General features: G+C 42.8%; 1 protein-coding gene across 1 annotated transcript in view; it reads left to right on the forward strand.

The window, feature by feature from the left end:
* The first annotated feature begins 544 nt into the window (after positions 1 to 544).
* The window catches only part of UBE2O (ubiquitin conjugating enzyme E2 O), a 1359828-nt gene continuing 1347678 nt past the window's right edge, over positions 545 to 12694 (forward strand). Inside the window, exon 1 of the mRNA XM_069654680.1 lies at positions 545 to 958. Within this exon, the coding sequence (XP_069510781.1) occupies positions 614 to 958 (345 nt within the window). The 5' untranslated portion in view covers positions 545 to 613. The remainder of the gene's footprint in view (positions 959 to 12694) is intronic.

Raw genomic sequence — 12694 nt, forward strand, 5'->3', positions numbered from 1 at the left:
AAGTCATCATTATGCTAATTGCTATTTTTTAAACTTTAAGATTCCTACAGATTTTTGTCACAGAATGTTGGCATGTATGGAAGTGATTTGACAGTTTGAGGATCATGTGGAAAGTTAAACCAATTATTTGCGAACTTCTAAAACACTTGATTCATGGAAGTTGTAGTTCTTTAACAGTTTATGTTGAAAGTTTATTTTGAAAGTTATGTCAATTGGTATTTGGCTGCTCCAGAAGTAAAGAGTTGAGTTGAGCATAATCCGAGCCTCTGGGTCTCGACATAAAATATTCTCTCTGGTTTTGAGAACTGATCTTTCAGTCTTTTAGTTATTAATTTCCAAGGTTCTATCTTTCATGGTTTTTTTTCTATTGCTTGCACGATGACTAGCAATATCTGTCTTTTATTTCCATTCTTCCGTCTGGGGGTGTGTCCACCGTGGGTGTGTCCATTATTGTCCTTCTTTCATTTTAATAACCCATAGCAACAAGCATCCTCTGTCTCATAACAACGGCACCACGGGGTGTGACGTCATCTCGCCGACTGCGTGACGCGCCCCTCCCTTGGTAACCGGCGTTTTCGCTCAGGCGGCTCCCTCTGTTCTCCTCAGGACCAAGATGGCGGACGGGGCCGAGAGTGCGGCAGGCCCGGGCCCGATCGCTGCTGCGCTACCGACTGCACCACCTGGTGGCTCGTCTTCTCCATCGCCCTGTTCACCGCCGCCTGCCGAACCCACGCTGCAGAGGCTTTTCTTCTCCCACGACCTTGTATCTGGTCGGGTTCGTGGTGCTCTGCGCTTTGGGTTAGTGCGACTCATTCACGGCGAGGAGTCGGATGACGAGGATGAGGAAGAGCACGGCAGCTCGGCTTCAGAGGAGGGCTCTGTGCGTCCCTTGCGCAGGGGCTTCGTACGGGTTCAGTGGTACCCTGAGGGCAATAAACAAGCAATCAAGGAGAGCCGGGTAAGTGGAAGAAGAGGTTGAGAGAGTTTGACAGGTCTATAGAGCGCTGGGAAAAGGAGTCCACCAGAAAGTACCTAAATGATGTGGAGCAAAGCAAGTGGGTTGCAAAAAGGGGTATAAGGAATCCGGTTAAGGCTGCAGCGTAGGTGTCAATCAGTATACATTATTTAGACAAAATAATTAGATTAAAGAAAATGGGCAAGAGGAGCTGGCTCCTGCCAGCAATCGGGCTAAGCGATAGGGAGTGGGTGAGTTGAACCTCTGATTGGGGACAGGCCTAAAACATAGGGAGGGAATCTTCTGAAAAGCTATGGGGAGCTAGGTTGCCAATAAACATTGTCTTTGTACATGTTTAAAAAATAAGGAGTTGGAGTGCTGATAAGTGGGTATTAGTATACCAAGCCTAAGTGTAGGACAGAGCATTGCAGGCCAAAGGGATTCTGGTACTACTATTGGGTACTAGAGTGCAGTTGTGTAGCGCTGAGAGGTAGGTATTCAGTGACATTAAACTGAAAAGCCCAAATGGGCGAAAGGGGAGCTCTGAACGCTGATATTGTAATAGGTAAAGATGAGATATTAAATATCCCGACTAAAACGATCTTGTGCTCCAGGCCCGAATGGCCTGGTGGAGGTAGTCATAAAAAAAATCCCAGAGATTGGGGAACCTTACTGCAGATTATGTATAGAAAGGTGATGGTTAAGGATATAATACAAGATCCCGTCGAAGAGCGTTTTTGGTCCCGGTCTTTAAAAAACAACTACAGGCTCCTAGTGATGCTCAATGTTAACAGTTAAGCTTAATTTCTACTCGATAAGTGCAGAGGTGGCTAGATGTACATATTTGTTGGATACATTCCAAGCAAGGCTTAGGCCTGGTTCAGGTGTTGTCCACAATTTAAGACTAATGTACAAACTGATATAACATAACATGTCACCAAGAGTGGTAATCCTGGTCTGTATGTGGTTCTGGTCGATTTTCGGACTGCTTTTGACTCTGTAGATCGTGCGCAATTATGGACCAAGATGGAGTACCTGGGCTGCCATATGAACATCTTAAGGGCTATAAGAAAGTTGCATGAGGAGGGCACCGCTAGACAGCAGGGTATCAGTCAGGTTGCTGACTAAAATCAATAAGGGCGTCGGGCAGGGCTCTGTGCGACCTCCCCTGTATTTCAGCAGTTGCCTGTCTGATCTGCCCATTATCCTGAAGCAGATCGATAACTACTTCCAAGCTAGGATATACAAAAAATCCGATGGCTGTCGTATGTAGTTGACCTAGTTATCCTTGACCACACCTTTGCTGGAGTTAAGGGTGCTGGAAGAACTGTATAAATCTGCAGACGAGAATGGATTAAGTCAGTTTTGACAAAATAAATATAATATACTTTTCAAATCGGGAAGCCAAAATTGAGTGTCGATGGGAACACCATTGAGTACATCTCCATTTAGCTTGGCGTTGAGCTGTCAGATAGGGGTGAGAAGTCATTCCTGTCAAGCAAAGAAAGGCATTAATGTTTAACTTCCCTAATCTCCAAGTTCGTTACAGAAACATGAAGCTTTAGCCTTGCCTGCATCATGATGCTCTATAAACATTGCTTCTGTTCTGTGCTATGTTTGAAATGGCATGGAGGCGCTGGCTGTGAAGGGTCTGACCTGGTTTAAGGTTATCGAGGGCACATTTTGGAGGAGGATTTTTGGTATGGCTTTGCGTGTCCGTATGGAACTGCTACGATTAGAATTGGGTTTGATATCCCTCACAGCTATGGTGTTTAAGCAGAGATGTCTCCTATATATAAAATCTCAAACAAAACCCAAATGTCAACCATTGGAATTGCTGGGGAAGACATATAGTGAGGATAGGGATGATGACTGTACTAGGTTAGTGAAATCCACATTTGATCTGATAAATTGGAATTGAGAATTTCATTTCTTGAATAAAGCGTTCATCAGAAGAAAGAAAAATGGGATTAGGCGGCAAACTCCGATCACATGACACTGAAAACATACACTAATATAGCAGGGTAAACACATAATTTCAAGTTGCCCCAGAGCGATCAAATGCTATGCCCGGCTCCTGCACTGCGCAACTTTTTGTGACTGCGTACAAGCAGATTACCAGTGCTGACTGTTATTGGAGTTGAACGAGGCTTCCTGAAATTGGAACGTACATGTCATCTGTGTAATCTACTGACCATGGATGAGAAAGTAAGACCAGTATTGATAGAATGTAGGGAGAAGGGAGCTCTATATATGTCAGTCTTGGGACGCTTTGTAAATCGCTAGGACATCATCAAGGAAAACTGCTTCTGGCCCTACTGTTTACAATCGAAGACTAAAGCTCTCCAAATTGCGCTACATTGTGTTTGGAAACAAATCAAGACAAAGTTGAAAGCTAATGCGATGTCAGACTGTGCCTACTTTTGAAAGCTCCTTATTAGTGGTACAACGGTCACTAAATATTGTATACAGGTGTATGCATTTGTGGGAATCACAGATGAGAATCAAGACCCAGTAAGATACATTTGGAGAGGAATGTGTAGTCTTTTAGGCCATATTGGCCATGTTTTATGATCGTAAATCGTGGCGTACGTTTTAATGCTGAATTGCAATGAATTGTTTTATATTATATATTGTATAATTACAAGTTTTAATATATTCTAAACACAATTAATAAAAACAAAGGGAGTATGGTATTACCAGCATTTAGTGAAGTATAGCTGTGTGGAGTGGGTGAACTGTTTTGCTATGGCCAAAATAAATTGAGGGAGGATTAAGAGTTCTGTGAAAGTCTACAGCCTAGGCTGAATGATGCATACGTATTGGCGATTGAGAACTCATCTGCCTCTTCTTAAACCTGAGGTTATAGCTGTGACTAGTGTGGTAGAAGAGCAGTTGCAGATCTAGTCGTCGCTGATGGCAAAAGGCTAGTTTAGAAATTTGGATGGTGCTTAGTTAGGAGGTTGGGCCATGGGGTTTTGTGGGTTTAATAAATAACGCGCACAGTGTTATTCAAAATAGTACTACACCGTGCACTATATTTGTATAGCTGTGCATTAGCCACGTTTTCAGAGTCCATGTGAATGAGCACTATTAACCCCTATGCTTAGAGGCTGTTGGCAGTGCACAGAGTAGCATGATTCCTCAGTTGTGGTGTGTGTGTGGATTTTGATTGACTATACAGATCTGAAAGTCTTAATTTGGGAGTGTACTGATGCTTCCTTATGCAAACAAAGGTATGTGTGGTGACTTGTATGCCTGGCCTGTATGGGCTGTGTGCACGAGAGAAATGCTTAATGGAATATGGAATCTAGTGCTCTAGATTCCCGGAGTGACGGTTGGAGGGGACTTCAGAATGGGAGTGGATACCTGGTGGATTTGTATTCCCTGCTCTCCAGTTTAATCACTTAACTGCAACAATAAGCATTTCCCTTTGTACATGTCAGTGTGCTTGCTGCCTGTCTCTTCAGACACAAAGGACGCGACCAAATGCATACATTTTGGGATTGATGCCACTTATTTGCAGGCAAGCATTGACATCCCCTTATGCTAGCGCACCCAAGCTTCAGGGGTGTGGCAAGAAAGTCTGGCTTGTTTGGACTGGGGGGGGATCATGCTCTGTACCATCAGCGCAAGGGATTATGTCTCTCTGCACTGTAGGGTGTAGCACTTTCTTTGCATGCAGAATTTGGTGGTTCATACTATGCTTCATTGTGTAAATAAGCATTGCCTAAATAGGCCCCCGATAAATAGTTGTCGTGCGTAGGTTAGCCATTGTGCTGAGATAACAGAATGTAGGGATTTCGTTATTGTAGGCTGTAGAGACACAAAGGATTGTCTTTTGAAACTGCAGAGGGGCGTACCATGGATGTGCAGATACACTGATACTGTATTTTACCCTTCGGTATTTTGACAACCGCCCCCCCCCCTCGAAGCAATACCAGAGGACATCCAACTTGATGATGTTAATTTTCATGCATGGTTTTTCTAAAGGGTTGCTAAATTAGTTATGACTTATCTTGTTTGGCTAAAATTGAATGGTGGTTAAGTTCTTTCGTGCTATACAATGTTGCTTTTCTCCTTTGTGTTGACCGAGATTTTTTCTTTTAAAGATGGAAACAGTGTTGCATGTAGTTTCCGTCAAAGAAATCTCACTTCTGGGCGATTCTCAATTGATAGTGGGATTTTGAAAGGAAAGAACAAAATACTACTGTTTGTCACGTTACGACCTGTCAGCATAGATTAGTGTTTTCTATTGTCTTCTTTTTTGACGGTGTCATCTGGAATAACACTGTGTGGAAAAACAGGTGCTGGAAGTTACTGTTTCACTATCCACCAGAGACTTTTGTCTTCTCATACATCAATAAGTGCAACGTTTCTGGTGCCATAGAGAGGAACGTGAGGTTTGAATGTTTGTATAGGTGCAATATTGGCCCTCAGTTATTAATAAAATCAAGACTTTCTGACAAATTGACATCAACTGTTATGTATATCCACGTTCTCTGTAGGTCCATCACGGTAATCATGACTCTTGTTTAGAATGTATCTAGGAATCCGGATTCTCGCCTTCCCGACTGTCCTGAAATGAATGCCGACCATTTTACCACTAATAGAATGTGTGCTGAAATCCTGTCTCCACAGTTTAAGCAGTATGTATTACCCAAGCCCTTAACCCATTGATAATGTTTTGTGTGGGATGCTTGAGTGGATAACGCTTCTAGACCTTGAAGATCTGCATGAATACTATTTCAGTGTAGGCAATTTCATCTCCTTGTGCAGAAGCGTTGCCCAGTCTCTGATCTTCCACTTGAACATTTGAGCAAAATTCAATAGAAATGCTGCAAAGTTTGTAGGTCGTCTGTTATCACTATGTCCTGGCCAATCCGTGGAAGGCGGGGCACAACATTAACATTTGTTAGAATATTTGATAATACGAGACCATTTTACCCTTCAAAGCTGAACTGATGCCCAGTAAAGACAGTTTTTTCTAACTAATATTTCTTTTGAAATGACTGCTCATGCAGCCCTTTTTTGTAGTCATCCCAGTTATACAAATCTGTGCAACCGTTTACTGTTGTCACTCTATTCGCACATGCACTCTTTTGCTTACTGCAGTAGCTGCGTGCAGCATATGTTGAAGCATAAATGTGATGGTGAAACTTGTCAATGTGCTTGTTATACACTTTTTGTACACTAAGTGCTGAGCTTGAAGCGTAATTGCTAGTTTTTCTAATAACTTTTGTTTCACTGAATGCTGCAAGGCTCCTCTTGCTTTTTTGCATTTACTTTTGGGGTATTTTCCAGTTGGTGCAAGACAGATGGCCAGCACTAAGGGTGCAGACTCTCATCGCAAGGGCCTTTCGAGTTGCCCTTGTTCTGTAAGATCCTGCACTCAAAATCGTCATTATTCGTTTGTGTATGCATTTTTACCTTGTGATATATAAACATTTTCGTTTTAGTACCGTAATTTAATTTCTTCACTTGCTAATAAGTCTGGTCACCCGTTCTGTTCTTTCGAGTACATCCAGATTATGCTTTTGCATCAGTTATTTAATTGTAATATTTTGCTGTGGTGATAGAGCAACTCAGTTTCGTCCTACTCCAGAGTCCTCTTTCCTCCATACTTATGGAACCAGTGCTCCAGATAAGTGTTAGTTTGGGTGGTATTTTAGTCCGTATTTTTTAACTTGCGATTTGTTTTTCTTCTTCTTCAAAGGTGTACAACAGGAGTTTTCTCCTTAAGAGTAAAAAGCATGTCACATCCATTTGATGCATGCAGAAGTTAAAACTGTATGGAAATCATTTTGCGGCAGGGAACCACATTATGACTTAAAAGCTGGTTACTATTATAATTAATAGATGCTGCAGTGTTCAGTAGAAGAAACGCCCTCACAAATGGAACATATCAGAACGAACATGGGTAAATATTTCAAGTTGAAAACTACTAGTTGGCCTTAAAAATTCACTTGTTACCTTAATTCTACATGGAAAATGGCACACCCTTTTCTTACTCATCAGTCGATAATCACTAGCAAATAGCTAGTAGCTAGTAGCCAGTGCACAATATTTACCCAGATCATGAACTCAGTTTCCCTTGCATGCAACGAATAGGTACAGGATTAACATGTACTACTATTTCCTTTTAACTAAGATCTCCACAAGTAACGGCGCCTCGACGCCCAAGGGCTGTTTGTGCGCTATACAAATGTAAAAAATAAAAAATGCCATGGATCAACAGTATGATTACCATAAATAAATAGCTGTCACTAGAAGCTCTACTTACTAGAGAAGAAACTGTATGGAATGGAACAATGCAAGTACCCACACCAAGTACAGGTTAATGAAGGGCCTTGATAATCCAAGATACACTTGCATAGAACAGCATGATCTCAGTGGGACTATCACCTACATAAAAAAGGACGGTTAATTGCCTCTACAGTACAAACTTGTCACAGATTAAACTGATAGAGCATTGATGAGGACTAGTTCAAATATGAAAGCGAACTGCTTCTGGAATCAGAAAAACTCTACATAGTAGAAATTTGGTAAACCGTAATTGGAAGGAATTCAACCTTAAAACAAAACTTGTGTGCAATTTCCCAGCCACTCTACAGCTGGTTCACTTCCCATGCTGCAGAAGGGTATGTCAGTACTATGGTGTTAAACCCACGTTAAAAGGGCTGGAATGGGGGGCTAACTGCCTGGCAGCCCAAGTTATCAGCCCCAGTGAAACAAGGGCGGATAGTGAGGGCTGCAGGCTGTTCACCATACTTACCCTTAAGTCCATGTTCCAAGGGTTGGTATTAGCAGATCGGGTTGCTAAAGCTGTAACACTGGGTGCTAATACAAAAAATGTTTTTTCCTTCGTAGAACAGGATGGGCGTGGTGCCCCGTTGTATGAAGGAACCTTCTTTACAAAGATACCCGCCATGGAAAGGGAAGAGGGGCTCTTCTTCCCTTTCCATGGTGGCAGTTGTGGCTGTGAGCAGAGCGGATGGTGTAGCGGCGAGTGCTGCGGCAGCCTAAATAAGGTAAGTTTGGGGATTAGGGACTCATCCTGTATTAGCACCCTGGGGGGGGGAGGGGAATACCGGCCATCGGGCAGCATGGAATGTGACCTTTCACCCGCGATTCAAGCCCACGTTCCTAGCCACCCGATTGCCTGGCACCCCACGCCAGGGTGCTAATACAGTATAGGTCCCTCACCTTCATTCATCCCCTACAAAGGTCTGTACATTTTTGGTCTTTATGTATATTTACATTTTGAGCCTACACCAGCACTCGGATGACTCCTAGCAGAAACGTACAAACACTGCGCCAACAAAAATGTTGGTTATGCCTAAAACGGCGCCTTTGCACCATCCTAAAATCCTGAAGCCCATCACCGCGACTGGGGAGAGGGAATTGCGGGGTGTACCCCGCTCCCTTTAGTTTTAATGGTGGTTGCGTGGGTGTACCGTGCTTCCATTAGATGGTAGCGGGCAAAAAAATATACAAAAAAGGACCCTGCGGCGCCAGTTCAGACCCATGTCAGTGGGAGAGAACTGATGCTTTAGGGAAATGGAAGGGACACAGGGGTTTGCCACTGAAATAGATAAGCGGGGGGGATGCGGGAGACAGTGATCTGTGATCACTGTACTGGAGGTCGGCTTATTGAAAGTCGACATTATGGGAGGTGCAGTGTTCAAATTCCCTCCTAGCTGTGCCTTGAATGTAAACTGCTCCCATGACCTCTGTCTTCTGAATACTGTGCCACTAGTCAAATGTGAATTCCATACACATACCCAAAACATATCCCGACCAACCCGGATGGATTCACACCCCAATTTACCCTGTATGTTTAACTACTCGGGTTCATCTCCTTTCAGCAGCACATCAGCAAGAAGACTCTGTGTGGTACCAGATCATGCTGCTCGACAAGATTGAGCTCTCCTTCCCAGGACTTCTGGACCGTGATACTAGCCCTCATGATTGCACATATTGATGGGACTAAAGCTCTTCATCCTACTCTCTCCATGGTACACCTGTTATGCCTGTTTAGTAGCTTTTCACTTGAAATATGTATCCCTGCTAAGACAAATAGGATAGTCCGGTTTCTTTTTCTAATTGCACTACAATTTTGCTTTGTTAATATGGGATCTTTAGCCTATCTTCTATTGTTTCGCCCTTTGGTCTTTCTGCACATTTCTATGCTGATGACTCTCCGCTCTGTCTCTCTTTTTTCCGACACCCTTCACTCGACTAACCCTGTATCCCTGGCTATCCAATCTTGAATTAACTCTCATTGCCTACATCTGAATGCTTCCAAGACTGAAATCCTTTTCTTTTCTGCTTTCTTCTTCCACCCGGGTCTAGGTGTCCCTGATTCCTCTCTCTACTTACACTTCACCCTGCACGTTCGTATCGCTTCCAACTCTTTAGCATTCGTAAATCCTGTCCTTCTCTCACTTTTTATGCTGCAAAACTCCTTCCTTAGTTTTCTTTAACCGATTTTTATTATTGCTACTGTCTTCTTGTTGGTCTTCCTGCTTCTAATCTGTCCCCATTGTTCTGTTCTCAATTCTTCTATTCTCACTTTATGACAAATTAAGTCCTTGTGTCGCTATTATTCACGCCTTACACTCCCTCTGTTGGCCAGTTTTGGAATCTCGTCTTCTGTTTCTGTAATGTCTGTTTTGTTCCAAATGAAACACCCTTTTAATTTTTTGCCATTTCTTTCCTCAGGCGATATGTTATTATTATAATGTTTTTTTTTTTTTTTACTGGTTTAAAGCATGTGACATTCTAGTTAACTGTGAATAATGCACTTTTTCCACTTGTGCCCCTCATCCGTTCCATGCTATGGGATTTTTGATCCATTGGCTTTCTGTGGAGCAGCGTATTCAGTTCAAATTGTGATGTTTGGTGCATAAAGCTTTCTATAAATCTGGAGCAGAATTTCTTCAGGCAAAGTTCTCCATCTATAAACCTGCCAGGCCTCTCCACTCGCAAGCGTTGAAGACCATTCAGCCCTCGAAGACCAGGCTTGCGCGGGTGGGTGGCCGTGCCTTTTCAGTGGTGGGCACCGTCTATTTTCCGTACGCAGTATTGAGTTTCGCCAGGCACTGAAGACTTTACTTTTTTAGTTCTTTGCTGTTCTGGCTGACCTCTCCTCTTTAGCTCTAGTGCTAAGATGCCTTTGGGTTTACGCTGCACTCTATAAATACGATTAAGATAAGATCTTTCACTAACACTGAGGTAAATTGCAGGGCAACCTTTTTTATTTTTTTGTTGCTTTGCTTTTTTGAGAAGTATTCGTTTATGCATGCACTGGCATGCTTTCTGCGAGTGAACAGTGTTTTCTGAAGGTAGAATCTGTATTTTTGATCTCCATCATTTTGTATTTTGATTGATGTGCTAATGACATAATGGGCGTGTTACAATGAATTTTGGTCCTAAAAAAAGCTGTCGTTTTTGGCACAACAGCGGAACTGTAAGTTGACCTCATGCTTGCAACATTTTTTATTTTTTTGTGGCTATTACTATGTTGAAGTGGTGCTACTAATTGGATCGCTTGTTCTTGAGGAACTTGCCAGAAGGTCTTAGGGTGATTTCTGGCTACTGTTGCCATATTGATTTTTTTGTTGGTGCAGAGCTCTAATACACGTACACCCAGTCCCCTTTCCTCCATCCTTGTGGGCGCCCCCCACCCCCACACTCTCCTCCAACATGGGTCTCATAAGTACTGTAGTCTCTATGGTGAGCAACTTTACTTTACATTGGCCCAAACTGGGTCCACCACCTGAGGCATTGAGTACACTTTTGTGCGTAAAGCAAGGTGTATATATGGTACTGGTTACCTGGAGCCATTTGACATTGACCACTGCTTGGGCACCGGGTGCCAGGAGGGACCCTGAAAAAAAACCTGGTGTTGGTAAACAGCTGGTATTGATCTGGAATGTCTTAACGCCTGTGATGATGATGATGATCCTGCTGCTGCTGCTGCTGAAAGGTAGTAAGATCTTCTCCTTCGTTGCAATTGTTCCTGTTTTTTTCCATCAAACAGTCTTTGGTTTGTCCATATAAGTGGATGAAGGGGCATAGATGTTACTTCGGGCATTAAACGGGCCAAAATTAGGTAGTGTTCTGCGGGATTAAGAGAAGAGGCACATGGAGGGTTGAGAAACTGCACACGCCTTCTCAGGCCGGAGTCAACTGTCTGTACGCATTTTGGCCAAAGGTTATCTAGCACCTGCAGCCAGATCTGCAAAGCCTGTGGCCGCAGTTCCCATTTCTGCCAACGGGCACCATGCCATGGCCTTTAAAACACAGAAAAAAATCGTTAACTGTATCTTAAACGTTTTTGGGGGGATTTTTGAGCCACACCAGATGCTGTAAATAATTCCTTCACATTTGATTTATTTGTGCCACCCCTTCTGACAATCCCCTCATACCTCCAACTATGCAAATCTTCACCCCTTGCTCACATCGATTTTTAGAAACCATAGCCCGTTCCAATGCCAATTGGGCTCTTTTAATAGACCTTCGTTCTTTAGTCGGTAACTGAACAGTCTTTATCGATTGTTATGATTGCCGTTATTGACTGCCCTTTAAACTGCCCTTGAACCCTGCACAGGGCCAGGTGCACTAGACCTAGCACATCTGCTACTTCTACCTCACTTGGGAGAAACGCCCTAGGAATTCCAGAAGCATGGGGGTGGAGAGAGCAGATGTAGCAATATCCTATGGATCTTTCTCCCCACCTACCTCATATGGTTGCACCATATGTTATCTGCTGCAAAACCATGCATTTGTGGTGGGATCTAGATCATTATCCCCATGATCAAAAAGATCATTGTCAACGTTTATTTTTCCTCTTAATATTTTCTCCTAGGATTTCCTAAACCTAGACAATTTTAAAATGTAAAAGGTTCTGTATGTACTAGGGGTGTACCGAATAGTAAATGTACTATTCGGCCGAATACCAAATAGTACATTACTACTGGAAATGTGTCAGATATGCATAGCAAGCTAAAACTGTTGGCTTTGCCGAAGTGCAGGACATGCTTATAAATAGTTAAGGTAAGTTCCAGGGACTGCAGGGGGCGGAATGACTTATGCGTTTAATAAAATGCCTCTAAAACGTTCATTTTTGTGCTTTCAAATACAGATTATTGCTCTCATGCTTAAACTCAAGTTGTGCGCAAAATAAACACACTACCATAAACAGCTCCTTATCAGTTGTTGACTGTTGATACTGCGAGCGTTGCTGTCCTTGGTGCAAATGGTATGCTAACCCAATTATTAATAAACCTGTGCAAACCCATGCACCTGTGTGGGTTTATAAGCATACAATCATATAGACCTCCACACTGACACTTCATACGCAGGACAGCCGTGTATACTATTACAAACACTCAATAGTAACACTTTCCAGTGCTTGCAGAAGGTTTCTCCTTTAAGCAAACTCTTATGAACAAGGGCTTAAATTATCCAATGTATGGATGCACAATTTCAAGTATGAAACGTACAAACAGACCTTATCAACAAAATTTAACTCCTGCAGAAAAAGATCCATGAGCATCACAAGAACCTCTCCAAACATATCACCACAGTCTCTTCCAAAAGAACAAGGATGCTATAGACCAAACTCTCTTCTCATTTAGGGAGGTAACAGTCTGAAGTACTGGAGATCATGAAAAAAATCAAACCCTCCAATTGCAAAGGCGATGCCTGCCCAGCCAAGCTGGTCAAAGAATG

This window comes from Ambystoma mexicanum, chromosome 3q (genome assembly GCF_040938575.1).
Source record: "Ambystoma mexicanum isolate Mex_15411 chromosome 3q, UKY_AmexF1_1, whole genome shotgun sequence".
Classification (NCBI taxonomy): Eukaryota; Metazoa; Chordata; class Amphibia; order Caudata; family Ambystomatidae; genus Ambystoma; species Ambystoma mexicanum.